A 27,841-nucleotide genomic window follows, 5' to 3' on the forward strand; every position below is an offset into this window, starting at 1 on the left:
AATGTTTATTCTGCCATCATGTGTACATCACTGGTTGGTGCGTAATTGGAGAGTTGGAGAGAAAGTCGTCAGTTTTCCATGCTGAGTCAAAATCTGACTCTTTTTCGGGGGTTTTGCGCAACCTTTTCCTCTTGGGTTTTCAAGTTTTTCTAAACTAAGATTTGTAAACTGAGTTATCTCTAGTCGTCTACGTGTAGTTATTGGATTTTTCCTCAACTGCTGTGACCCTTCCTGACTGTTCATCTCTGCTGAGAAGCACCTCCTCCTCTCCAGTGGTTTCCACTAGTGCAACGATATAATCTCGATCAGCATGACACATTTTCAGGATTTGCTCTCCGGTTAAGGTACGTTTCCGATTTGCTTTCTTTTCTTGCAGCGTAATGTTTTCTTTTGCGAATATAGGACATGAGTTTGGAGAGGAAGGTCAGCAGCAGGAACTGTTGCCTGTTGGGGTTTTAACCAGCGTTTTCTCGAGCACTTCACTTTACGTGACTTAGAGGACAAGGAAACGCGCTACTGCCAAACACACTGCAGAGTACTGACACTTTATTAATCCATATTAGCCTGTATTAAACGCTGGATATGACAGATCAGAGTGAACAGATGCAGTTTGTTTCCTGTGAAAGAGTGACATCTTTATATTCATAAAGAGTTGTTTTATTTCCTGTTTACATCACTGCAGGTTGATAGTTTACACTGTCATCTCTATTGTTTTACATTATCTGAGGCAATAGAAAAGTAGTCATCTATCACTGCAGGTTGCAAACTCATACCATCCAGCCCCCTCAGGCTAATACGAATCAGGCAAAACCTGTTTATAGTGACCTAATAACAAGTGCATGTATGAAGAGATAGGATAAGATAAGAGATACCCTATAATCAAAGCTTTCCTCTGTCATATTTCTTTTGGGAAATGCAGTGAGTCAAAGAAGTGAGTTTTTTTTTGTTTTTGTTTTTTTACCTCCAACCTTTACCTTTTATGCCTCAGGTCTATTTGTACCGTAGGAGATTCACTGTATGTCTTTAAAACCTATCATTTACTGCAGCTGTTTCATGGCTGGTTGCTCTGTGTGTCTTTCACTAATTTGCAAATGGACTGCAGTGCTGTGAAGCCTGTGTTGGCAAACACACACACAGAGGACTCAGCAAGCAGCCTGCGTGCACTCATTGTACGCTGCAGAACAGAGCGAACTGGCACTGGGAAAGTTTGGACCACTGATCCAAACTACGTGCTGTGAACACACAGACTCCCTACGTGCTCCCAGTCCACCCAGTAATGATACGCTTTGGTGAACAACTGAGAAAAGGCTCGCTGACCTTGATATGCTATCACCAGCACACACACACACACACACACATACACACGCACACACGCACACACACACACACACACACACACACACACACACACACACACACACACACACACACACACACACACACACACACACACACACATAGACATGCACACGCACACACACACACACTCTGTCTCTCTCTCTCACACACACACACGCACGCACGCACGCACGCACGCACACACGCACACACGCACACACACACACACACATACACCCACACACACACACTGTATGCAAATTTCTTATCAACATATGTGTTCAACCATCATGAAGAGAAAGCCTTAATGTTGCTAAAAGTAATCATCTTCTGTAGATGCACACTCGCCATCTTTGTTCAGTCATGTCCGCTTTTTGCATCAAAGATACATTTTTTTTTACTTCCATCTTTCTCTCACACATGCTCTCTACATCTGCACATTATGTACTTATCTCACGCACCCATAAATGGTCGCTATTGGCTTAGTCCTCCTATCAGAGCTTTGTGGCTCAGCACACTTCCCCTTGCCCCTGTCAAGAGATGCAAAAGGCTGATATTTCTAAAGCAGCTTTGGCTGCTATAAGAAGGTATCCTCCTTCAAGAAGTTACAGTAATATGCCTGAGCTTGTGGTGACATTGTGATGTTGTTGAAAAGAAAAATGTTTTCATGTAAATGTCTTTACCACTACGTGTTCCTGCATTTGCACTTAAAACAAAAGTGTTTTTGTTTTGTCCTCCAGGTTCCAAATGCTGCAGTTCTGGACTGAGATGTTCTCCTGAGTTAAAGTTCATATCTTGACGAAGGTTATCTTAACACCTAACAACACACAATGGCTTCCACTATAATTGTGAGTATTGACACGTAGGCTACAGTAAAACCGAGCAAGTTGAAACAGAAATTCCAGTGGTTTCAATCACGGTGCAAATTATTCCATCGCAGGTCTTATAGCTTATTGTTTTTTATTGTCTTATAGCTTATTGTTTTTGCATTATCACTGCATCAGATGGTTAGGGTTAATGTGGGTTGTTTTAAGCAGCAAAGATTAGCATCTGCTTGACAGCTACATTCACACCGCCCTGTGTGACAGTGTTACATCTATTAAAATTCTCACGACAGCTGAAACCAAATTCTTTGTCCTGCATTATGGTGTGAAACAGGAAGTAACAAACAAACAGCGTTTAAGGCCACTTGTGTCCCTCATGCATGGTCACACCTTAAAACTACAGTGAATAACAGATGTTAAGATTACTTGAGAAAGACTGATAGTTCTGGCGGTCTAAAATAAGACTGTCAAAAAAAAACAACAGAGCACAAAAATGCAAAACAACTTTTTAATCCAACATGTGGGTTCAGTGATAAATATCTACGGAGGACAAAGAGAACATTGTTTAAAGAGTCATGACCTCCAAAAGATGCCTGTGTTTTAACTTATATATCTCATATTTTTCAACACTGGAGACTGGTGGGATTTCGATATGCTACCAAAACGGTGGGGGTGCAGTAACGAAAGGGGCTTTGGGGACCAACATATCATTTTGCCATTTCTCATGGCAGTTACCAGTTAAAGCTGGGGTAGGTAATTCTTAGCGTCATCAGGCAAAAATTCCATAATAACCTTTCAGCATTTTGTAATTGAGGTGTTCTGAGAGAAAACTAGACTTTTGCACCTCCTCATGGCTCTGTTTTCAGGCTTTAAAAAATCTAGAGTTGCTATTCCTGCATTGACAACAACTGCCTACACTGCAAAGCAACCCACAAAAGGAAGACGGACATCAAAAAGAGAGTCTGACAATAAAACGTGTCAATAAAACGTGTCACAATTGGCAAAGCGTTTCAGAGATTGAGAGAACTTTGAGATCATATCGGCATGTGTCTGTGCTCGTCTGGTGGGAAGCGTTTAGGACAGAGAGGGGAGAGCTGCAGAAGCAGACTTTTTTTCATATTCTGGCATTTTATGCCTCCATGCGGGCGACAGCTGAGGCCGGAGGCTTTATGTTTTGGGGTTGTCTGTCTGTCCGTCCGTCTGTCCATCCATATGTCTGTCCTTACGTATGTCCATCCAATCCATTCTTAAACACAATATTTTAGGAATGCATAGAGGAAATTTCTTCAAAGTTGTTTTTGTATTACATCTGGCACAAACATCCACTTGGACTCAAGGATGAACCAATTAGAATTTGGTGGTCAAAGGTCACTGTGGCCTCACAAAACACAGTTTTGGCCATAACTCAAGAATTCATATGCTCATTATGACAATTGTCACACAAATGTCTAACAGGATAAAATTATGAAGTGATGACATTTTGGACAGACGTCAATGTTAACTGCAACTTTACTGGTTGGGGAAGGCATACAACCGCCTTTTCCAGAAAACCTGAGCTCTAAGGTTTCACCAACAGGAAATCTTGTTTTCACCTGACAAAAAACTGCCATTATAAAGTGTTGTCCAACTGTTCCTCCCTTGTTCCCGATAGTCTCCTTCTTTCACTGTACATGTATGTACATTTAAGTACTACTAGGCACCAGTAAGTATTTTATTGGTACCTGATTCATACAACAAAATTACACTGTAATTCCCAGGCTATGTTACCACCTTTTTTAAAATGAGCATTTTTCTATCCAATTGCAAGGAGAAAGTAATTATTGATCAGCGTGAACCCAGAACCAGAGAATTTCACAGCGGTTTTGACAGCCAGTGTCGACCTGCCAAAACCCCAGATGTTCTCACTGATTGACCTGCCTACATCATATTTCATAACTAGATAACTCATGCGTTATGGGTGATGCACCTACTTATCTGTGTGGAGGGATTTTCCCACGAGACAATGAACTAAACTGAATGAATGTTGTATTGCAGGTGGAGCAGCAGTTTTCTCACAAATTCACAGTGACGGTGATTCGAGCCGAGAGCGTCACCAAGGGAGCACTGGGTGACCTGCGTAAGTCTTGATGCATTCCAGTATAGTATATGCTATTTTCACTGGAATCGTTTCTATGTGGAGAAAATTATTTTAGATCAACTTTTCACAAAAAAACAATACAAATGTACTTATTCTGAGTACGGGGATACTTTAACTTTGGGATTTGGGGGCCATATTACAGAAACGTCTTAACAGGCAGATCCTATCTTAACTGTTCTGTAACCATGGTAATTAGGGTTAATCTATGTTTTTTTTCCTATGGATTTAGGAAAAACGCCATAGATTAACAGTCCCTAAGTCAATGTTCCTATCAAGATAGGAAAAGTTTATTAAACAAGCATCCTAACTTCCCAAAATCTAAAAATAAACTCTCCTAACTTTAGCATAACCGTTAAACTGCCCTAACTTTCACCTTTCCACCACTGTTTTTTTTCTCGTCCTTCCTCTTTGTATCAGTTGTCGGTGTACATATTTTCTTTTTGATATCATCAACTCTCCGTTGGATACCGGATACGAATGAGACTGTGTCTGTTCCCAAAAAGAACATCTCTGGATTTATCTACAGATGTTATTAGTGCCAATACCTGAAATAATATATGTTTTAGTGTGTTCCAGTGAGAAAAATAACGGTTACAAAGTTGTTTAGCTTGGCGAGATGAGAAAAGTAGCGTCAGCTGCTAGGAAACAGACATAAAAGTTGATAAGCGATGTTAGATTGTGTATTTCTTGATTTGATTTCTAAGACAGGATTCCTAAAGTTAGATAGGATTTGCTTCTGTAATAATAAATTGGGGAAAATCCTATCTTAGTTTCTTCCTGTCTTAAGACTTAAGATATGAAGTTTCTGTACTACGGCCCATGCTATTCAGTAACACTGTCGAATGTGCATGTGCGTATGTGTGTGTGTGCAGTGGACACCCCAGATCCATATGTGGAGCTGTTCGTCCCGACGGCCCCAGAGAGCAGAAAGAGGACCAAGCACATAGACAACAACATCAACCCAAAATGGAACGAGACCTTTCACTTCATATTAGACCCCAACCAGCAGAACACCCTGGAGGTTAACACCTACATTTTATTTTCAGTCCATATAATACCAGTACAGGATGAGAAGCAGGGATGTAGGGGAGAGTAAAGCTACATATGAGTAAATGGTATCATCATAGAAACATGGTAAACATTATTTTAGGGTCATCTAAGTAATGAAAAAAAGCTTTTGATTATGATCATTGTTTAACTTCTTGACTAAACTGAACTGGACTCAAACACATACCAGAATAACTAATACGTAGCTCTTGAAATGGTTTTAACTGATGATGTTTATCTCAATCAGTTAACATTAATGGACGCCAATTATGTGATGGATGAGACACTTGGGACTGCGACCTACGACATCACCAAGCTCCGCGTAGGCCAGACAAAGATGGAGCCTTTCCTCATTGGCAAGGTAAGACATTCAAGCCCAGCACACTCTTTCATCATTATAATCTCATGTTGTGCAGGCGAGCGTTGTTGTAACGTACCGTGGCTTCCTTTAAATATTAGTTAATAATGTATCCTATGTTTTCCAATGAAATGAAATATGTGAAGATGGATTACAAGAAATGTAATATTGCATACAATATGATATTGCATATTGCTGAGAGAAGATATAATGCATATTGCACCAACTCTCAAGATGACAGCTCCCATATCCGGGATATTTTGGCTTCACTTCTGTACAGTGGGAGGAGACGCGTCGTCCATCTTTATATACAGTCTATGGTGCCAACATAATAGCTCTTTTTTGGTGGTTAATTAATACATTATAACAATTCTAAAGAAAAGTATAAAGTGGTTAATTACATTTCTATTTAAATAATGCAATGATTCTGCAAATGAAAAAAACATGTATGCAAAAACATTCATGTCTTTTTCCTTCTTATCTCCTTTTTCACCTCATAGATTTTGTTTGTGACAGTTTGTGTTTGCCTGTTGACAGAATTACTGACAACAATCAGCTTCTCTTTTACTGAACAGTAACCACATATTTCATTGTGTTAACAGGCAACCAAAGTGTACTTAGAGATGACGCTTGAGATTTGGTATGTATTCCCTTCAAAGTCAAAAATTGTCTCAGTATACTTTATTTAGTTTTACAGCAATAATTGTTTTGAGCGGTTCACACAGGCCGGTGGAGTGAAGGCTTGTGTATAAATCCGTCACAGGTTTAAGAATACACAGGAATTCGAGAATGCATAGTAATTCACATGGAGCAGTGCAGAAACTGAAATTAGAGCTTAAAGCAGCGTGACTCAGCAACAACAAGACACTTTTGTAAGATAATATAGGGTTAAAATGCATTATAATCCCCATGGCATCACTGCATAGGGGTTAGTGGGAGGATTTGGAAATGCCATACATGTTTGAAGGGTATGTAATTATGAGAACGTGAACAGTAAAGGGTGAGAGATCATGACTGTTTGTCTGAGGATGTGAGTTTCACCATCCAGAGGCAGATCTTATCTGACCTAAAGATCAGTTTCAACATCATCGGTATTGTTACGTACCCAGAGAGATCATATCTGCCTTTCAGCGGAAAATCTTAGAGTTATTGTTTGTCTTCCCACTATCAGATTTGATTAAACCTTATTTCTGTTATTTGTTGCTGCAGTACCAAACTGGACCTGCGGTTCAGCCTGGCCCTGTGTGACAAAGAGAAGCAGTTCAGACAGACCCGCCGAGAGAGAGTGATGCTGGGCATCAAGAAGCTGCTGGACATGGAGAAGCCTCGCTTCCTCCCCAGCTCTCCAGAGGAGGTGGGAACAGAGATTTAACATGGCGACTGTTGGCATTTGAAACTTAAACAGTTTTCAGTCATTTGTGTAATCTGTGAGGTGACAGCTTAATTTATTCAAGAACTCAATTTCACCATCTGTTTGTACCTCACTACATATAAAACATCGAAATGTTTTACATGCGTCATGAAATATGCAGCCTGTTTGCAGGAAAAGAGAGAGGCTGCAGCATGCTGACATAAAGGCAATGGGTTCCTTACTGGGTTTCTTATTATTAAATAATTTTCTTAAGTTTCAGCAGGCATGTACTTTTATTTCAGCTGAGTTACTGAAACTTAAATTCTCATTTGCTTCTTTGCGTTCTTTATGCCAGCTATACTAACCACTTTCTGTCTGTGGCTTCATATTTAGCGTACAGGATAGTATCTCTTCTAAAGCTCTCAGCATTTCCCAAATATTCAAATATTTCCTTTAATATAGCCTCAATAATGAAGTGACATGGTGTATGCCATTTCACTCTGCAACATGTTGTATATCTAGCTCACATATTGATGATGTTGCCTCTGCTATCCTGCTGCCACACCGCTCACCTGAAAGCTATGCTGCCATTTACTGCTGCTACTGCTATTCATAGAGCCCCACCTCTCAATCTACATTCCCCAAAGGGAGGAAAGTTAATATATATGTATAATAAATCACTCCCTGCTGTGCTGAGTATTTATGTGGGGAGTGATAAGTTCAGAGCCTATAGATGCCAAATACCTACGCTGTGCATATTTTACACCCACGTAATAATCCGTTCCACATGAGTTAGTAAGCTTTACCTGCTGTAGTTTCTGGGAATGATGGGTGTGATATGTGTGCTAATTGTGGTAGCTCTCATTCCTGTACAGATTCACTGTTATGAATAATGTAATCAGACTTGCTAAATTCAAAACTGTGATGCACTTTTTCACAAAGTGTATTCTCACATTATAACACTTTGACATTTCTCCCACTGGGAAGCAAACCTATATACAGTAAGCCTCACAAACCGGCAAGCTCTGCAGCCCTGCTCTGAGCTCAGCTAAGTTTCATTTTCTCACTGCTGGTGAGGTTTTGGCCAGACGCCCTTGGGGCTGGCCCCAGCCAGGCCTGCTCATGTCCTCAACATGTGCCGGAAGCTCCAGAGGAATGAGATAACCAGCTACTACCTTCCACTATGCTCCAGCATCCATCAAGTCCCTATCCAGGAAGATTCTCGCGGGAATATGTCAGAATATTCAGAACTGACCACGAGATAAACACAGACTGCAGAAAGGAAATGATGTTACACAATTGGAATTATGAAATAGCTGAAAATCTGAAGGCTCAAATGAAAAAAATGTTGCAAAGTCGTGATGCAACCCTCACTGTATAGAGGCACAGGAGGGAAGTTACGCAAGCCGAAAGAATAAGAATGAATGCAAGACTCATACTCTAAACTGTGTATTATGTGATTATGCGATTAAGCAGGCCTTTGTCTCCTTCTTTCTCACTTTATGACTGTTTCCTTGTGTGTGTGTGTGTGTGTGTTGCAGGTGCCGGTGATAGCCATAGCGGGCTCTGGAGGCGGTTTCCGTGCCATGGTCGGCTTCTCAGGTGTGATGAAAGCCCTGTTTGAGTCTGGGGTCCTGGATTGTGCCACATATGTCGCCGGCCTCTCTGGATCAACATGGTCCGTTTTTATTGCTCTTCTCTTTTTACACATTCTCCTCTCCTGACCTCGTTTATGTTTTAAGACACGTTTTCTCTTTTCATCACTTTGCTATTACTGCTAAGTTTCTTTTGTCCTGATGCCTCCTCCCTTCTCTGGCAAACTTTCCTGCCTTCCTCTGCCGGTATGAAGCTGTCATCTAGCGAGCATCTCTGGCTTGTTTTAGTCTCAATCTCCATGTTTGTAGAGTGACGTATTGGATTTAACTCCATTACAAGTGCAGTGCCTCCTTCATCTCCTTCTCCTACATTTTACATTGCACTAAGATTTTTACAATGTCTCTTTCTAACCTTTTTGCCTTTATCTCTGTACCGTAGGTACATGTCCGCTCTCTACTCCCACCCAGAGTTTCCAAATAAGGGCCCAAAGGACATCAACCCGGAGCTGATGAAGAGAGTTAGCAGTAACCCACTGAAGCTGTTGCTGCCCCAACACATCACCAACTACATCCAGGCCCTCTGGACCAAAAAGGCTAAAGGGCAGCCTGTTACCTTTACTGACATCTTCGGTATGCTCATAGGAGAGACGCTTGTACCTGCGGTAAGCTGTTGTTGTTTTTTAATTTAGACGGAATTCCTTATTTCGCTGTCTCCTCCTTGCTCAGCAGTACGTCAAACCTCCTCTGCCCTTATGACCCCATGTTTCATTTCCTCTTTTCTGTTTCTGTATCTTCCCCTTCATTTGTATTTCTACTTTTTTATTTTACTCCCAACATCACATGATGACAAAGACAACTCCTATTACCTGCAGAGTGTAAATGACTCAAAGACTGTGTTCTCTCCCACCAGAGGATGGACATCAAACTGAGTGGCATCCAGGAGAAAATAGACCAGGCCCAGAGTCCTCTTCCTCTCTTCACATGTCTGCACGTCAAGCCAGATGTTTCAGAGCTCATGTTTGCAGGTAAATAGCTGTCTTTGCATGTGCCTTAATGTTAAAAAGGTGTGTTGCATGTACACCATGTCCCTCAGAGAACTATTTTGTGTATGTAAAGAGTAACTGGAGATGATCAGATGAGCTTGGCCACATGCAAAACAACCAAGCGGTGCTTATTTCCTTATAATGCTGCTCCGCCGCCACAGAGAGAATGTGCCATGGTGTGATGGGCTGTCAATGAAGGCTCTGTGGTGCCAGATAGCAACTGTGCTATATCGAGGAACTGAGTAGTGTACATGAGGCCATGATAGACTCTGGGTTAGTGCCATGTTGTATAGTACTTCCTCATTGTTGATGCTACCTGCACAGCAACTGTACGCTACGTTTCTCTGGAACAAACATTTGAATAGAAAATACAATAAAGGAGCATCAAAAATCTCCAGTGATATCGTACAGATCAGTACTGGCTTCAAAACCAAAAGATACAGTATTATTACAGTTAGACTCAAGTGGATGATGTTCGCACTCAGCACATTCTCTTCTGTAAATAATGAATAGGAGTAAAAAAAAAAAAAAATCATCATGGTAGCTGCAATTCCAGTTAAATCTTCATATAATATATTGGAAGACATTACACACTTGATTTGTTCCTGTTTCTAACTTAATGCTGGGATTGGTAATGTTGAAACTAGCAAGAGTATGCTAGATTAAAAAAATTATCCAACTGAAAAACCCCTCGCCAGTGGTGCAACTCTTTTCCAATGAAAGTAGCAGCACTAGCTTCAAAAGTCCCAAGTCAGCTACACTGACAGTCCGTCACATCAGGCCACCCTCCAAAGCCACTTCCCAAAAATGATCATTATGAACATAAACCACGAACATGGTTATTGTTAGTACTCAGAGCTGTGAGTTTCAATCATTCACAGCTTCATTCGGACCGAATGAAATGATTGGATGTTTATTACAGTCTTGCGACAGCCGCAGATACCAGATTTAACAAATATAAAAAAAAATTAATTTGAAGAGCATTACCAACCCTAGCTTGAAGGAAATGTCCGTGCTCATAAAAATCAAAATTTAATTGTTGTTTTTAATCTTTAAATATAGTTGTTAAAGTATCAAAGTTGCTTAATTTCGTGTTCAAAGAAGGACAAAACGATGCATTTTAAACTGCGTCTGTTTCAAACACATTAACAAAAGCTCCTAAAGCCAAAGAAAACAGTGATAACATAGCTCCACTTAGAGATCTCTAATGACAAGATGACATGGTATTAATCATGTCTGCCACACAGTTGTGATGACACAATAGAAGGCTGGCATGCTATTTGTTATTTCTGGCTGATGAAGTGCCAGTATTGTGCAAGGCTTCTATTCTTTAGGGTGAGGCCACACTCACTCCTAGTCTAGGATCTAGAAACTAAACATAAAAAAACTGACCTTCAAAAAGTACATGCTCAAATGCTAAGTCCTTACAAGTGTGACTAAAATAGAAAAGACTTGTTCTTCAGTTCACTCCTCTTACCTAAAATCCCCGGTTTCTTTGTGCCCTCAATGGAAAATACCATATTGTCAAAAGACAGCTTAAGTTAAGTTAAGCTGTGAAATTCTCTTCACATTTAAGAGGCAATTATTGTCTGAAAGGTTACAGAGGTATGTGCCTGCATCTGTGTGTTTGTTTGTGTGCATTTGTGCAACTATTTGTGTTTGCATGCCTGAATGTTTGTGTATGTGACAACTGTTGTTGCAAATGTGACTTAATGACTAGTTGGTGAAAAGAGAAATGTAGCCAGGGCCTGAATAACCCCGTTGTGACCTTATTGACCTCTGTGGTTCCTCCCACTCTCTGTGTATGTATTGTGTATGAATCCTGTTGTACTTAAATACCCCTCAGGTACAGTGCACACTACAGACAACACAGAGGTTTATTGACTATGACGTCTCCTACTGTTGTTTACTACTGACAACTGCAGACGCTTTGACAACTTTTTAACTATAATTCCAGATACGTTTTCACAGAAATGCATTTTGGGGCTTGATAGATTGATTGAAAGTGTCCATCTCCTCCAAGGCTGCCGCCAGCCCAGATTTTTTAAATATTCAGTAGGGCTGTGTATTGGCAAGAACCAATTGATACAATACGTATCATGATACAGGGATTACGAATCAATATATTGCAATACTGTAAGCAAGGAGATATATTGCAGTTTTTTTTAATCTAATTTTAGGAAAAGTGTTATAATATAAAGAACATATCACCGTATGTATAAAAACTGAGTAAACACAATAACTTTTTAATGCAATCAGAACAGTGGGATCTGCATTTGCATTTATCATAGTCCCTATAACATCCAACATCATAGCACTACTTTGAGAGTGCACATCTTTTTGCAAATGAAATAAAGTATTGACTTAGTTAATCTTTGCATGTAAAATATTAATTAAGAATTAATACAGTGTTTTTGAGAATCAATACAGTATCACAAAATATAATATTCTATGTTTTCGATATTTTCTTACATCCCTAATATTCAGTGCTTCAGTGTGAGCATAAAACTTTTAAATTTGTGTTGTTTACTGACGGTACATGCATTGTAATTCTATGTACAAATGTACACGGAGCAGACATATTAGTCAGTGAAGTAGTACTAGTGTTGAAGTACTCAAGATCGGTCTTGATCTCGAGAACAGTCCCAAGACCACTTTTTGTAGGTCTGTCTTGTCTTGGAATCGACCGCACTTTTAATGCCTTTTCCCGGTCTCAGATATAGAGGACTCAGGATTTTCTTTCAAGACCGTTCAGCCATAACTGCGGGGATATCACTAAATTATTATATATATATTTGGCAATAAAAGAGGTGGATGAAGAGGGATCTTCATTTGTTTTCTGTGGGTGTTTTTATGGGAATGTGGATCTTTCAGATCAAGTTGAGGAGTTCATATAGTTTGACATTTTATCATAAGTGTGTCATACAGTGGGGGACTTGCACTGGTCTGGTCTGGTCTTGCCTCAGTCTCGTCCCCCTCAAGTCTTGACTTGATCTTGGTTTAGGTGGTCTTGACTACAACACTGGTGACTGGTGCTTGTGGTCTTGACTACAACACTGGTGACTGGTACTTGATGATGATGGTAATCATATTGGTTCCAGAAATGTGTTACGTTTCCATTACATTAACACTGAGGTTTCAACCCTGCAGACTGGGTGGAGTTCAGCCCGTATGAAATTGGGATGGCAAAGTACGGCACCTTCATGACCCCCGACTTGTTTGGAAGCAAGTTCTTCATGGGAACCGTTGTCAAGAAATACGAGGAGAACCCTCTTCATTTTCTGATGGGTGAGAAAGATGATTACGTCTAAAAGATTCAGACCAGTTTACATTAGTAAACCTACTAACTGTGTTTTCACTGTGCCAGGTGTGTGGGGCAGCGCCTTCTCCATTTTGTTCAACAGAGTGCTGGGAGTCAAAGACACCGTTGGTGGCTCCACCATGGAGGAGGAGTTAGGTAATCTTTCTGTTTCTCTTTCTACGTATGTTTTGTCCGGAGCTGCACTCTTCTGATAGGTAAACTCTAAATGATGCTTATTTGCAGGTTAGGTGCAAATCACTTAATTAAATACATTTGTTAGAGTGACTGGCACAGCACAGAAATCCAATGATTGACAAAACAATCTCATCACCAGGTCAATTCAGTAGCTGTTCAGTCACTGTTCAGTGACTTTCAATCATATCACATGATCTTCATCAGTTCGCTCAGTTGTCATGGAGCTGTAGATGTTTAAATGTCCATTTTTTCCAAGTCATCCGTGTTGGCTTCAAATTTGTGATTGAAAGTTCATTCTTCACCTGCTGAGGAAGGAACAAAAGCTCCAGAACAACCACTAAATGGACCATTTAATAAGACTGTTTTGTCCACTGCTGTTACCCAGGTAACAAAATTAACTTTCAGTCGCAGTTAAATAATAATTTTGCAAGTTGTCTCATACAATAAAACAATAAACCAACAATTTAAGATAATAAAAATATTGATTGAACTTGACAAATTGGTAATTTTGTTCTCAGTCAACTATGAGGGCTTTTCCACTGGCATTTTTGGCATCGCCGAGTCAAACCATGGTGATTTGCGCTTCCACTACCAGTTTAAGTGTACTGAACTGTGCGCCCGAGCTGCGAGGACCATCTCCGGTGTCGGTCCAAAGTGCACCCGACCCGACCCGAAGCACGTTGCAGTGACGTCTCGCCAACCGCGGCCAACCCATGACAATGCCCCTTCTCCCCCTCAAACGAGCGTGTGTTGCGTATAGTTGGTTTCGAGCAGTTTGATAAGAAATTAAATGTTTATCTCTGAATTAGCGATGCTTTTTAGCGGCTATTCTTAATAAAAACAAGTCTACTAATACTGCAGAGAGAAAGAGAACTCCTTTGACCACTACACATACACCTTCAAGCGGGTAGCCCTGTTGTAATGGAGATGCAAATCCCTGCCACGCTGGGTGACCGAATCAAACCGAGTCGAGCCTAGTCATTACGTGTATGAAAAAACCCTTTAAGATTTCTTTAGTAGATCAGTCATTTTTTATGGTTTTTCATGCGGAATGACTCATTTCCAAGAAACTTATGAGCACATCTGTGGTAAACACAAGATTTAAAGTGGTGCTTTTGTGTGATTCTTTGTGCAGAAACTACAGATCTGTCTATTAAATCAACTAATTGATTAGTTGACAAAACTCTACGAGTGTTGAACTAATAATTTCTTTGGTCGAGGACAGCCCTAGATTGAAGTATTTTTTTATTAAGTGCACTATGTACTGTAAATAAAAACACAATTTCTGGCTTGTAAATGTAGCTATATTTATGTTAATCCAAAACATATTTATATACTTGGATGTACTTGCCAATAAATTCATTATTGCATAGAAAAATCTAACTAAAATGAGGATCACCTTTGTATTACAGTATATGTGACAATACCTTGTGAAACAAATCTTGAACATAATCTGAAGTATGTGTTTAGTCATGGGTAGTTTGTGTAAGTGGGTGTTTGTTTCCAGATAATGCCTTTGTCTTTGGTCTGTATTAATCTACTAAAATAACTCCCATGGTACACCCTTCCACTGAAACGGATATGTTTGAGATCCTATTGTTGTCTGTATTGTCTTAACTCTGTCTCACGGCAGAATTATTTCCACACATTTTGACACCTGATGGTATCCTCTCTAAAATTATCTCACCAGATTTAAAATATGTGGCATGAGTGTGAGTTTGTGATGTTATCACAATAGTGGGAAGGTATCTGCTTTCCTGTGAATATTCCGACAGTTATGGTTGAACGCATTTGTTTGGGGTGACCTTTAAACATTCAGACACACTGAATCGGTTGTACAAAAGTACTGAGAAGAACGTCTCCTCCCAGTTTAAGAACGTCTTAGTTTATCGGGTGTATTGCATTTCTCTGAGGACTTATTTCAGTAGAGATAAACAATAGTGACAGTGAACTTGATAATGTCACATAACTGAATAAAAGCATTCTGTCAGGTACAGTGTTGACATGTGATATAAATCAGATTAGCAAGCTGCTTTTGAAGTTGTAACCTGATGAGTGAAGCTGTCTTGTGTCTTACAGAGCAGATCAAACCACAGCACATCGTCGGAGAAGACAGCCTGGATAATGACGACGAGCCACGTAAAGGTGAGCTAAGATATGCGTGATTCATACGAGGAACTAACAAACAGACTTATTGTGCAGTACGATTAAATTTAGTATGGTGCAACAGAGATGTTTGAATTAAAAATGGTGTCTGTAACTATTTTGAATCATTGAGTTTGTGGTCGTTGCCTTAAGTCGTTGCCTTAAGACATTTTTCTAAATTTCTGTGGTAATGCTGTTAGCGTGACTCCGCTACATCAGAACAGCTACTGTGGTTTCTGTCCAGGCAGGAAAAAATGCTGATACTTTATACTTGATTCACTTTTGTTTGAAGACTCCATACTGTATGTTAGAAATGTTGGCCTATAAAGGGGTGTAAATGTGTTTTGCTCTCTAAAATCCTATTAATAATAATCTACAAGCCGAATTAGGAAGTTGATGTTTTTTCTTTGCAAGTATGAGCTTTAGTTGTGTGTGAAATTGTAGATAGAAAGGGAAGGAAGAGAGAAAGAAAGAGAAGGGATGGGGGTAGGATAGAGTGGGTCGTTTGTTTCAAGTTTCAAATTAATTACCCTTGAAGATAGAATAAAATGTTTCTTTGTACAAAGGGCGTAAAAAATATATTTTAATACTCTGGAACTAGTTATAAAATCACTTCTGCCTCTTCTTTTTGTTACAACTTCATATGGCATCTTTAAAGTCCCTCAAAACTTGTTTCAAATATTAACTACTTTTTACTAAATATGCAACTCTTGAACCCGCAATAAACTACTTTTTGGATACTTTGGGGCAGCAGAAAACAAGTTGTGAACACTACATTGACATATCATCACCTTTTAAAGGCAGGGTCGTGATCTTGAGAAACCAGCAAGAGTGCACTAGATTTTTAAAAAACCCAGTCCAGTGTTGCCAACTCTTTTCCAATGAAAGAAGCAGCACTAGCTCCAAAAGTCATTAAATCTAGAGAGAAAGTCAACAAGTCGGCAACACTGACAGCCTGTCGCTTCAGGCCTCCCTCCAAAGCCACTCCCCCAAAATTATCATTATGAAGGTAAACATACAATGAACATGGACGGTGAACTTGGCTATTGTTAGTACTCACAGCTCTCAAGCTAGCAGCTTGTGGAAGACTCCAGTGATGTACAATGAGTGCACACTGGCAGACAGGCAGGTAGGTTTATTACAGTCCTGCGACAGCCACAGATACCAGATTTTTTCCTTTTATTGATTGCTGTCAGGATGTAATGAGAATTTCAACTAATATAACAAAAAATGTTTCTAAAATCGATAGGTGAACTTCTTATATTGCGCTATATTTACACGTCCAGCAGTTACAGAGCAACATCATCATTCATTTGGAGTTGTGCTTCTGGCTACGTGATGAATGTTAAGACCAATATTCATTCTCTTTTAGTTCTGTTTTTGGTCTCCACCAACTCCTGACAGAAGTATCTGGCTCTTCATCAGCTAAATGCTAGTTGGTAGCTGTAGGCGAAGTAGATCAAATTACATTTTGGAAGGTAGACTGGTAATTTGTCTTTTTTTGTGATGTGATTCTTGTAAAGTATCTCATTTACTTTTATTACAGAAAAGGATTCATTTTCTGAGCCACAGTTAAATTCTTTGCCACAACATTTGATTTGACAATATTTTCATTATTTTGGTGCTCAGCTGGGACAGAGAATCAGGAGGCAGAAGACGAGTTCAGTCGCACCGCTCAGGCTAGCTGGGTTCAACGCATGTTCACATCGCTCTTCAGTGACTCGTCCTTATTCAACACAAGAGAGGGCCGGGCCGGGAAGGTAACTTGATATGTCCATTGTTCATTCAACATTATGTAACACTTCATACAAAACACTTTATGTGCTCCAGCTGCATTCTTGTTACACTTTTGCTGTATTCAAATTCACAACAACCCTGTTGCCAGGTGCATAATTTCATGCTAGGCCTGAACCTGAACACCAGCTTCCCGTTCTCTCCGACCAATGAGGTCATGAGCCACGCCCAGACACCTGAGGACGAGGTGGACGCCGTCACAGGTGAGAAAGATAGTCACAATTAACTGCTTAAGGAAATGAAAAACAGGACAGGACATAATCATTTTTTTGTGGTTTTAATTCTCCAGTTTCTTGTTAATCTTGTCTGGCAATGTTTAGGAACTGTATCCAGTCGCATTAGGAATCATATTGAAATATTTGGAAATGGATGAGAACAATTGAATAGTGACCTATTTCTTAATTTGCAAGTAGATGCATGTGGATGTAATTACAGTTAGGGCTGGGCTAGGGCTGACCAAATTGACCAAATCTAAATTGTATTGATTTTATACTGTAGTTTGGTCCTTACACAGCTGCTCACAGTTTTGTTGTCTTAAAGATGCATTAATTGTTTGTCTTGGCCACTTGAGGGCATTGAAACAAACACAGCATTGACATATCATCACCTAATAAAGTTGTTACGATGAACGTCCTAAAAAAAAAGCTGCCTATTTAGACATCTGTCTAACAGGACAGATGTCGAAATAGGCAACATAAGCATTCATTCATTTAGAGTCATGTCCTTTGAGCGCAGGTGTGGTTTGAACATTTTTTGAATAATACCCAGCCCTGTTTCCATTGAACATTACGTAGTTGAGTCATTCATTGGGTCAGTCATGTGGAATAAAATTTGGCTGCAGCCAAAGAAAGTGTCCCAATCATGTTCCTGCATCATTTATTTGATATAGTATGATTTTCTCAGACCCAGATGAGTTTGATCGTATATACGAGCCTCTGGATGTGAAGAGCAAGAAGATCCATGTAGTGGACAGCGGCCTGACCTACAACCTTCCCTACCCTCTCATTCTGCGGCCGCAGCGCGGCGTCAACCTCATCATCTCCTTCGACTTTTCTGCACGACCCAGCGACTCCAGTCCCCCATTCAAGGTCAGAGTCGAAACTCTTTTTACAGTTACGAATTGCTTAAAAATGATCTGCGCAAACAGGGAATCTTGAAAAAACTTTTGTAAATGTATCCCACAGGAGCTCCTATTGGCTGAAAAGTGGGCTCGAATGAACAAGCTTGCATTCCCCAAGATTGACCCCAAAGTCTTTGACCGCGAGGGCCTGAAGGAATGCTACGTCTTCAAACCAAAAATAGGCGAAAAGAACTGCCCGACTGTCATCCACTTTGTCCTGGTCAACATCAACTTCAGGAAATTCAAGGCACCTGGTAAGTATGTGCATGCCTCAAGGTTTCCACAGCATGTGTGAAGAGGAAACTATGCAAAGGCTCTTTGTATTATTATAATAATGCCTTTTTACCGTCATTGCACATGAGGCATCTCTTCCTCGAAATTGCACACAGTAATTTAACCATATCCGGTCCGCAGCAGACAGTTTTTATGTTCAGCCAAAAGTTGGGCCACTCATTTGAGTGACCCCAATAAAAAAAGTCTCTGCGCAGGGTCTGTGTGGTTTCGTGGTGGAAATTGTGTGTCTGTCCTAAGGCATACCTGCACTTTACTGAGTTTGAGTGTGTGTGCACACACAGACATGTGGACCACAGTGTGTTCAGTGTGAGCTGCTCGAGTGAATTATGGTTCCGTTAGGAGCCAGGTGCTGGTAGAGAATCTCTCGCTCCAGTGGGAGAGCTCTGTGTAAACAAACCATATATCATGAGCCATACAAAGACGCACTATCTCCACATCACCTCATCTCCAACGCTGCCTCTTTACGTTGATTTGGTCATCAGCCCACATACTTCCGCAGTCTGTTTATGGACGTTATATAAGCTTTTAGCACTCAATCCCAAAAGACATCGGAAGGAATTATACCATAAATGGACTTCCCGTTTGTGGGAGTTATGCAGAACATTATAGAGTTGGTTCACTATTGTATGTGTGAATTTTCCAAACTTCCTTCCTTCCTTCCTACATGTGGTCTTTCTTATTTACTCCTGTAATAATACAATAAAAGCAAAATCAGGATCAATGTTACATGTTTCCTCAAAAAGTAGCTAATTTGAATAGTTATTCTGAATATTGGGCAGGAAAGTTTATTCTTGACCTTAGAAATAGTTAAGATAATACAAAATAATACAGAGAAAACACTAAAGTAGTAAGTGTATCTTTAGATTATTGTCTTCAACAGCGATTAATGTCAAATTTCAGTCATTTAAAGTTCAATTACATCTTGTCAGGACCGGCACAGGAACTTTTTCCGCTCTAGGTGAAAAACAATTACGCCACCCCTCTATTAGCAACATACCATACCAGCTACAACACACAACCGCCAATATTCCATACACATAACGCAAATGGCAACGCTAGTGTGCTCACAGTGTCAACAATAGTAAAGTATGCATTTCGTTTGATCTTGATCCCTATACTTTATAATGTACCAAACAGGTCTAATAACTCCAAGAACCTTGTTCCAAATTCTTTACAGCAGAGTCATGATGGCATCATGTATAGCTATTTTCCAAATAATCCAATTTCAGCTCCTCAAACGAAACAATACCAGTGCAAATCTCTCCTGTATACTCCCACACACATGAAATATGCTCAAGCAAGTTTCATCAGCAGCAACGACTAGAGATGAAATACCTTTTGAAGTCTGACATCTGAGCGCTAGCACTTGCTGCTTCTTGTCTTTTGGAGCAACGATGGTAACGTTAATTGTGCTAGCGGTCACTTGGTTCAGTGGTACTGGACTTGAATACGCTCCGTCATCCTTGCTAACACTCCAAGGATCAATATCTTACAACGAATCCCTCTTTTGAGTACTTGCTCCTTCATCAATAGTCTCCTCTTTTTTGATTCAGATAATTCAGGTAATTTGTTTAGACATGCTGCAGTATTTCCTTATCCTCACTTTCCATTTGTACTGTTTTTTCCTCAAAGACAATTGAACTTGGTATCAGTATACACGGCTACCATTGGCTCGTGAGAGCTGGGGGCGGGAGGTGGGAGGCAGGATAGCAGCGGCTGCATGTGCAGCGTGATTGACACATTCCTCAACAATTCATCGTGCTAACAGAACGTCTAACCTAGCGAGACTTCAGTTACTGCTATTGGTTACGCCACGATTTTGCTCATGAATAGTTGGCCCACATTTTACCACCCTTGCCAATTGCCTAGTTCGCCTATCAGCAGATGGAGCGCGGATTTCCATTTTTTTCTGACCACTTAATGGACCAGTGTGTAGGATTTTGTTGCATCTAGTGGTGAGATTGCAGATTGCAACCAACGTAATACCCTCCGCCGGCTGAGAGGGGAAATTCTCGGTGGCTGCATCTGTATGAAGGGCTCATTCTAAGCTGACGAAAACATAAATTCGTAGTTTTAGGTGATTATACAGTAATGAAAACTTACATCAACCCTCTTTCTTACTTATTAATTTGCTTACAGGTGTTCCCAGAGAGACTGAGCTGGAGAAGGATTTGGCTGATTTTGACATCTTTGATGACCCAGAGTCACCATTCTCCACTTTTAACTTCCAGTACTCCAACGAGGCCTTCACCCGACTCCATGACCTCATGGAGTTCAACACACTCAACAATCTGGAGGTCAGTTTTGTCCTTATAGTTTCACTACAGGATTTTTACATGGTATGGATGCAAAGTTGGCATAGATACAATTTCTGACATGAAACAACAGGAAACAAAAGTGATGTCCGCAGTTTGTAAGACTGAAGATTATCAGGGGGTTAAAAACGTATTCAGGCCTTTGTTACATTGGCTTACTGACTTCCATGAATTCCCTCAGTCATTCTTTGTTAATCCGGCTTCATTCAGTGTTGTCAGCGGGGAAGTTTTACATTTTTGTGTTGTCACCACACAAATATCAGTTTGTTGTGCAACATCGAAACTTTTCAAATCCCAAAGGCACGTCTAAGACCGGATACTACAAGTTTTGTCTAGTTCATAGTAGGTGTGTTACTCGAAGAGGTCAGACAGACTTTCACTCTAAATATCTGAGTCACTTCCATGCTGAGTAAGGATTAAAATGTGATTCAGTGTATTTGTTTAATTCACTGTAAGGTCAACCCATTCAGATAGAGTTAATCGGATTTGAGCACAGTTTTAGACAGCCGCACTAAAGTATGGAAAACCCAGTGAGCAACCTTCGGGTCTGAGAAGTGAAGCCAATGCAGAAGTGCCTTAAACTTACATTCTTTCTAATAGCCAGCAGGGGGCGACTCCTCTGGTTGCAAAAAGAAGTCTGATTGTATAGAAGTCTGAGAAAATGACCCTACTTCTCACTTGATTTATTACCTCAGTAAACATTGTAAACATGAGTTTATGGTCTCAATCACTAGTTTCAAGTCTTCTTCAATACAGCATGATGTTCATTTAGTAAATTATGGTCCCATTTAGTCAAACAGACCATAAAGCAGGGTCGGCTTTAGGGCGTGGCTATCTTGTGATTGACAGGTCGCTACCACGGCGTTGTCCAGTCAGTTCATGAAAGTTAATTGTAACATTTTGGTCGCCTAGAAATGTCTTATTCAGCGTTCAGTTATACTTAGCTCCACCCTTTCATGTCACTTCTGGTTGCAAAAACCAAGATGGCGACGGACAAAAAATAAGATGGTGATGGCCAAAATGCCGAACTCGTGACTTCAAAACGGCAGTCCACAAACTAATGGGTGACATACGGTGACTACTTCCACTTCTTATATCCAGTCTATGGGAAAACCACATTTCAGCTTGATGTTACGTCGGTCAAATTTTATCAATATATGAGAAATCTGCCCAGCAACACCAAAGTTTGGTAATTTATGCAGCATTAGTTAGGTGGCCACAACAGACTTAAATAAATGTGACCATACTGATCTTAAAGCGGTGTCAATCAACACGTTTAGCCATGCTAGCGGCTCTAGGGATGGTATTGTCGCTCGGTCTGCAACATCGTTGGATGATATGTGAACCTAAAGACCTATTTATAGCTTAATGGATTTGAGGTAAGAAATTTTCTCATTGATCAAAAAAAAAGTCACAGCATGTGAGTGGAGTGGAACGCAAGCGAACAGGGAGCATGAGTGAAAGAATTTGGGATGGAGTACAGAGCGGATTTTTAAAGCGTCGCTTTATCTCCCGCTCCAATTTCAGCACGCCCGAGAGAGCCCGACACAGAATGTATCCGTGTATTGTGCACGACAGCTGCATAAGATTGTTTCAGACTTGTGTCATCCAAACATTTTCAATAACTTAAGAGCGTTGTAAAGTCCAGAAGTCAACAGTTTTTGAAAAAGATAGATGTAATCAATACCAAAATTAGCAACATGTTTTTAATCTAATTAAATATTCAGCTTCAATCCATATTTGTTGGCGTTTAGCCTTTCAAAAACAACATTTTCACTGCGGTCAAAAAACTGTTAGCTCTCACTTGTGGCACACAAGGGTGATACATTCAAAGCTTCATCCAAAAACTTCAATTGAAGCTTCAAATGTAAAAATAAAATGACAACCGAAATGCAACGCAGCTTGTATGTTTTTTGGAGCAAGCGAAGGGCAATTTGAGTGGAGCGGCTTTGAGCTGCGGAGCGGAGGGAACGAACAGCTCTGTGAACTAGCCAGTGGGACACACAGCTTCTATTCACATGATGGGTATCAAAAGTACTCCATTGGTATCGTTAGCACTTTAAGGGTACTGGTATTGGTACTGGCATTGTCATTTTTTAAACGATACCCAACCATATTGATGATACAATATGGACTGATGCAGTATGGCATTTTGGATTGAATCCCTGTATTTGTCCCCTGCAGGTGATTAAAGAAGCCATCAAGGACTGCATCGTGTCCCGGAAGGAGAATCCCTCGAGCATCTCCCGTCCCTTCTCCCTCAGTGCGATCCCGAAAAAGAAGTTTCCCAAGAGAGATCCTCGGGCAAAACCCTGGAACCTCCTGGAAAACGATAACCAGTAGCCTGATCTAAGACTTTGGATAAAGTGGACTTTAGGGATTTTTTTCTAGATTCAGTCTTAAAGTAAAACATTTTCTTTTTGGAAAATGTCATCGTGTTGATCTCCTTTCTGTACCCTTTTAATTATACTTTTAATTTTGTAAAGAACTTTAACGTTTACTGGTAAAAGCCTTATGATTGCATTCATATACAACACAGTGAGAATTTTCATCTGGCTTTATTTGCACGATTGTGACTGCTGGGAAGACTGTTGGTGTTTGAAACCACTGATGTCCGCTTTTCCCTGCTGGCCGTGAGAAAGACTGGATGTTGAAAATCAACACTTAGTAAACACTGCAGTGTGTCTGGATTGTTACAGCTCACATCTGGCTCCATCACAAACAACTGGATTAGTTAGTTAGTTAGTTAGTTATCTCTTAGTTCTTCATGTGTGAAAGAAAAGTCCACTTCAGATGCATGTGTTCATTCACTTCACTTAAATGCATCATCAGAAGTGTCCACTCCAGTTGCAACAGTCTCGACTCATGTGGACACCTCTTGGTTTTCAGTTCATGCTTCCTAGCAGAGCTGCATTTGCATCTTATCTATGACTTTTCATTCAGCCATGGAGCTTTGTGAATGAACTGTTTGTCAGCTGAACTCTTTCCATATTGACTCCAGAACATGCAAATCACAATGTTTTTTTTTTTATGCCGGATGGCTCGTCTAAACATGTAATCCTGTTTGGAAACACGGAAGAGGAACCTGTAACCATTGGTTTTGTTTGATGGCAACTCCTAAACACGCCAAGTGCACCCCCTCTGGATACCTCAAACATCTCAATGATGCTTACCCACCTACTTAGAAGTAGCACTCCCTGCTCCCCTGTAGGGAGTGTCTCATATTAAAGCCACCATTTTTGAAAAACAAAACTTGATGCCATAGAAACGGCCCCGCTTCTATTCTCCCTCTGTCTCTCTTTATATCTCTAGGTGTGTTTATTTTCCTGATCATGTTTTTTCAGGCTGCCTTTTAGATACAGCCACAGTTTTTTTTTTTTCTCTGCATCTTTGCTCCTTCAACAAACTCAACTCGCTACAGGACGCCTCCAACTCCCCCGTACAATGAGGTGGAGCTTGGGTCAGGATCAGGAGACCCGCTCGCAGCTGAAAACGGTGGCTCTCTGCCGCATACAGTGGAATTTTACACACTACACCTACACCTGCAGCAGGGGAGGCCTAGAATCTGACATACTACACCACCTATACCTGCAGGGGCCCAAAGGCTGCACACAGAGCAGTGGAATTTTACACTGAAGCATTTCCAACCCCTATACGCTCATGTTTCAGCCCCGCTGGTTTGGAAGAAACTGAGAAAACTGAGAAAACACAAAAAAAAGTGTTCATGACCCACAAACATTTGCAAATGCCTTTATGTTGATTTGTTTTAGCAGGTCTTTGTGTCCGTTTTTGCATGTTTTCTGCAGTTTCTGTCTTATGTCTTCTTTAAAGAAATAGTTTGTGGAATAAGTTTATTCACTTTTGTTTATTTGACACCACTCTTATATCTGTCTGTTACATGTAGAGTCATGGCCTGGTCTCTGTTCTACCAGTTTTTGTAACGGTTTGTTTCTAAACCTAATGGCTGGTGGTTAGCTGGAGTCTATTGACAGACCTGCCTTTAGGCCTATATGTCTCATTGCGTGTGTGGTTTGAGCTAAGACACACCCACACAACATGGCTGGGGTAAAACAAAGAAGAAGAACAATGGGGGAAGGCAGCAGATCTAGCCTAAGCCTCTCATTAAGGTGAAATGATTGCACCTGAATGCGGCTGTTCCTTTCCAGGCAGGATTGTGCCTCAGGTGTGATCATTTCTTTTTGATTTTATTTAACCATTATTAAGCCAGGATAGTCCCATTGGCATTTAAAATCTCTTTTCCAAGGGAGTCCTGGCCAAGATGGCTGCATAAAAGTGTCCCACATAAAAGCACAAATAACAAAACAGCAAAAAGTCATTAACAACATAAAAATCTCACATAAAAGAGACAATTAACCGACTTAAAACAAACAGCAAATTGCACCAAACGATGACTAGCAGGGTTCAGTAACAGGATGTATACATTCAGTGTTCAAATGGTCCTTAATCCTGTTTTTATAATATTCATGCTTAGAAAATAATCTAGTTTAAAGTGTCTCTGTGGCTCACATCAAAGAGAGCGGGTTCGAGGAACGACGTACATAATTTGTCCGCATGACGGAAGATTGCAGCTACTGATAGTCAGTAAAGAACATAGATGAGGAGGCAGTTTGTGCAATATGACCTTATAAAGAAAAATGTGGTTGTATAAGGAGGACAAACCAACTTACTCATACAAACTGCAATGATGTGTGCGGAAACCTGAGTCAGAGACAAATCGCAACGCAGCATGATATACTGAATCCAACATTCATCATCAAAGACGATGAACTAGCATGCATATATAAAATATCATCACAATCAATTGCTGGTAAAAACGTCGCTTGAATTAATTTTTTCCTTGCACCAAAAGAAAAATAGCATTTGTTTCTATGACAGAAACCTAACCTAACAAAGTTGTGATCATGTAATCTTTTGATGTAGGCTACATATTGTTATACTTTGAGACAGTCAGGCTAGCTGTCTCCCCTCGTATTTAGTCTTTAAGCTAAGCTAACCGGCAGCTGGTTGTAGCCTTATATGTAAAAGACAGAAATGAGAGTGGTATCAATCTTTCCATCTAGGTTCATTTACAAAACAACGCAGCAAAACTACGGTACTTTGCTAGGTTTAGGCAACAAAACTACTTGGTTAGGTTTAGTAAAATAACATTATGGTTTGGCTTAAAATGACTACGAAATTGAAACAAAACAAAACAAAAACACAACAAAACTACTTGTATAAGTTTAGTAAAAATGTTGACTTTTAGTTTCACATGGGACACGAACACCGGTCTTCTGGGCAAAATTCCAGCGTTTGTTGATCTCTCCACCTGTGCAGACTACAAACGTATTTGTGATATGTCAAAACAAACGTAATCCGCAACAAAAAAGATTTGCCTCGAAACGTAATTCACAATGCAGTTTAGTTGTATGGAAATTTAATTTTTAGGTGACCAGGCTGCTGTGAGCTATGTTACACTTTTATTTTTGGTTAGTTCATTTAAAAAGCATACACGAGCTGTAGCAATTGTATTTTCTAATATTTGTTTTCATATTAAATTTTTATGATCTCTGACAATGTTTACAAATGTTTAAGATGCTAAGCGGTCAGTTCTCGGGAATCAAGACGTGTTCATAAATACTCCTGTGATCATTAACTGTTTGTATTATAACTGGCAAAGCACGACATACATAATGTTTATGTGCATCGTAAAGAAAGGACGATAATAAAAGAGAGAATTCATCTTGTGTGTAATGTTTTCTGTTCAAATATATGACATCCTTCCTTCATCCGTGAGACTCCTCCTGAAATAACAACGCAGATAAGAAAAAAATGTTCTGTTTCCTTTTGTTTGGCTTATATATTTTTAAAAGCGGGATTGGTCAGTATAGATGGATAGTTTTTGGACAGATCTTTTAACTACATGAAATGTAGGCTTCAGTGTGTGTTGGACTGTAACTGAAGGCAGAGATGAGGAATCTCAGTGTTTGTCTTCCGGTCTGTCTGACTAACGAGTTCAGACCCTCTCAGTGATGTTATCTCATAACATTCTTAAATGAATACTATAAAACAAAGCTGGTAAAAGGGTCGGTTCACTGGAAGAAAAACACGACCTCAACCTTATTCCTTTGTAACATCATCCTGCCTTAATGCATGTTGACATTATTTGAACTCTGACGCAAATGTGAATCATTTTAATGTATTCTGTAGCTCTGGAGAGAAAATAACACTGATGATGTCTTCAAGGTTATCTTAGATCCCTTTCCCACTGGACAAAAAAACCTACTAATACCAGTCAGTGACAAAAGGTAACAAACGGCATTCGTTCCCGGAACAAATGACTCTGCAGTAGTCACGGGTATCTATCGGCTCCTTGTCCAATCGCCAGCGATGGAGACATGACACTTGGGTGGACACGCCCCTTGTCTGGTTCAATACTATGTAACGCGCGTTGAAGTGAATGTATAATAAATAAAATCTACATTAATGTGGACAGTTATTATAATTTATTAACATGTAAACATTTACAACAAAAAGATGCAATTGGTTGCATTACGGGATGTTTAGGATCCAGTAGTTTTTAGAGCTTGACCCATATTAGTGACGAAAGGTCAAAATATCTCCGTCTATTGCTACAATTAGTCAATCAAACAATCAGTTTTTTGTTTTTTTTATTCGTCTCTTGCGATTCTCCCAACTTTATGGAAGTGCAATACTAAATCACTCAAGCACTGCTTTCACATCCTTTGTTTTGCTACCATCCCTGATTCCAAGCTATGCTGCGATCACCTGCCACAATCCATCTTTAAATTCGCATCTCTGCATTCTTTTATTTCTTTATTGCAAAGTGTTTTGTGCTGGGAGACGAAGTGAATGTTTATCAGATACCATTTTGGATGATGACGTTTGCACGGACGGTGGTTCTGAGTGGTCAAACAGCCCTCGTATGCCTTTTGACGGATGCAAAAAAAAAAATCAAACCTG

General features: G+C 40.1%; 1 protein-coding gene across 1 annotated transcript; it reads left to right on the top strand.

Annotated features, from left to right (window-relative positions):
- Positions 1–37: 37 nt before the first annotated feature.
- pla2g4ab (phospholipase A2, group IVAb (cytosolic, calcium-dependent)) lies at positions 38–26,599 on the top strand. Its single transcript, XM_037770696.1, has 19 exons — positions 38–344; positions 2,079–2,186; positions 4,197–4,278; positions 5,172–5,320; positions 5,594–5,707; positions 6,307–6,344; positions 6,914–7,058; positions 8,597–8,733; positions 9,090–9,312; positions 9,561–9,675; positions 12,844–12,981; positions 13,061–13,150; positions 15,269–15,334; positions 16,964–17,094; positions 17,220–17,331; positions 18,032–18,216; positions 18,313–18,502; positions 20,682–20,839; positions 23,042–26,599. The coding sequence occupies exons 2-19, from the start codon at positions 2,169–2,171 to the stop codon at positions 23,198–23,200; spliced, it is 2,250 nt and encodes a 749-aa protein (XP_037626624.1). The 5' UTR covers positions 38–344; positions 2,079–2,168; the 3' UTR covers positions 23,201–26,599.
- Positions 26,600–27,841: the final 1,242 nt, after the last annotated feature.

Source organism: Sebastes umbrosus, chromosome 5 (assembly GCF_015220745.1).
Source record: "Sebastes umbrosus isolate fSebUmb1 chromosome 5, fSebUmb1.pri, whole genome shotgun sequence".
Taxonomy (NCBI): domain Eukaryota; kingdom Metazoa; phylum Chordata; class Actinopteri; order Perciformes; family Sebastidae; genus Sebastes; species Sebastes umbrosus.

What these genes read in the sequence shown, in the direction of transcription:
- pla2g4ab (XM_037770696.1), top strand. An exon ending in GGGAGCACTGGGTGACCTGC is followed by an intron (nt 4,279 to 5,171) that starts GTAAGTCTTGAT and finishes GTGTGTGTGCAG; the next exon opens with TGGACACCCCAGATCCATAT. An exon ending in TGACGACGAGCCACGTAAAG is followed by an intron (nt 15,335 to 16,963) that starts GTGAGCTAAGAT and finishes TTTGGTGCTCAG; the next exon opens with CTGGGACAGAGAATCAGGAG.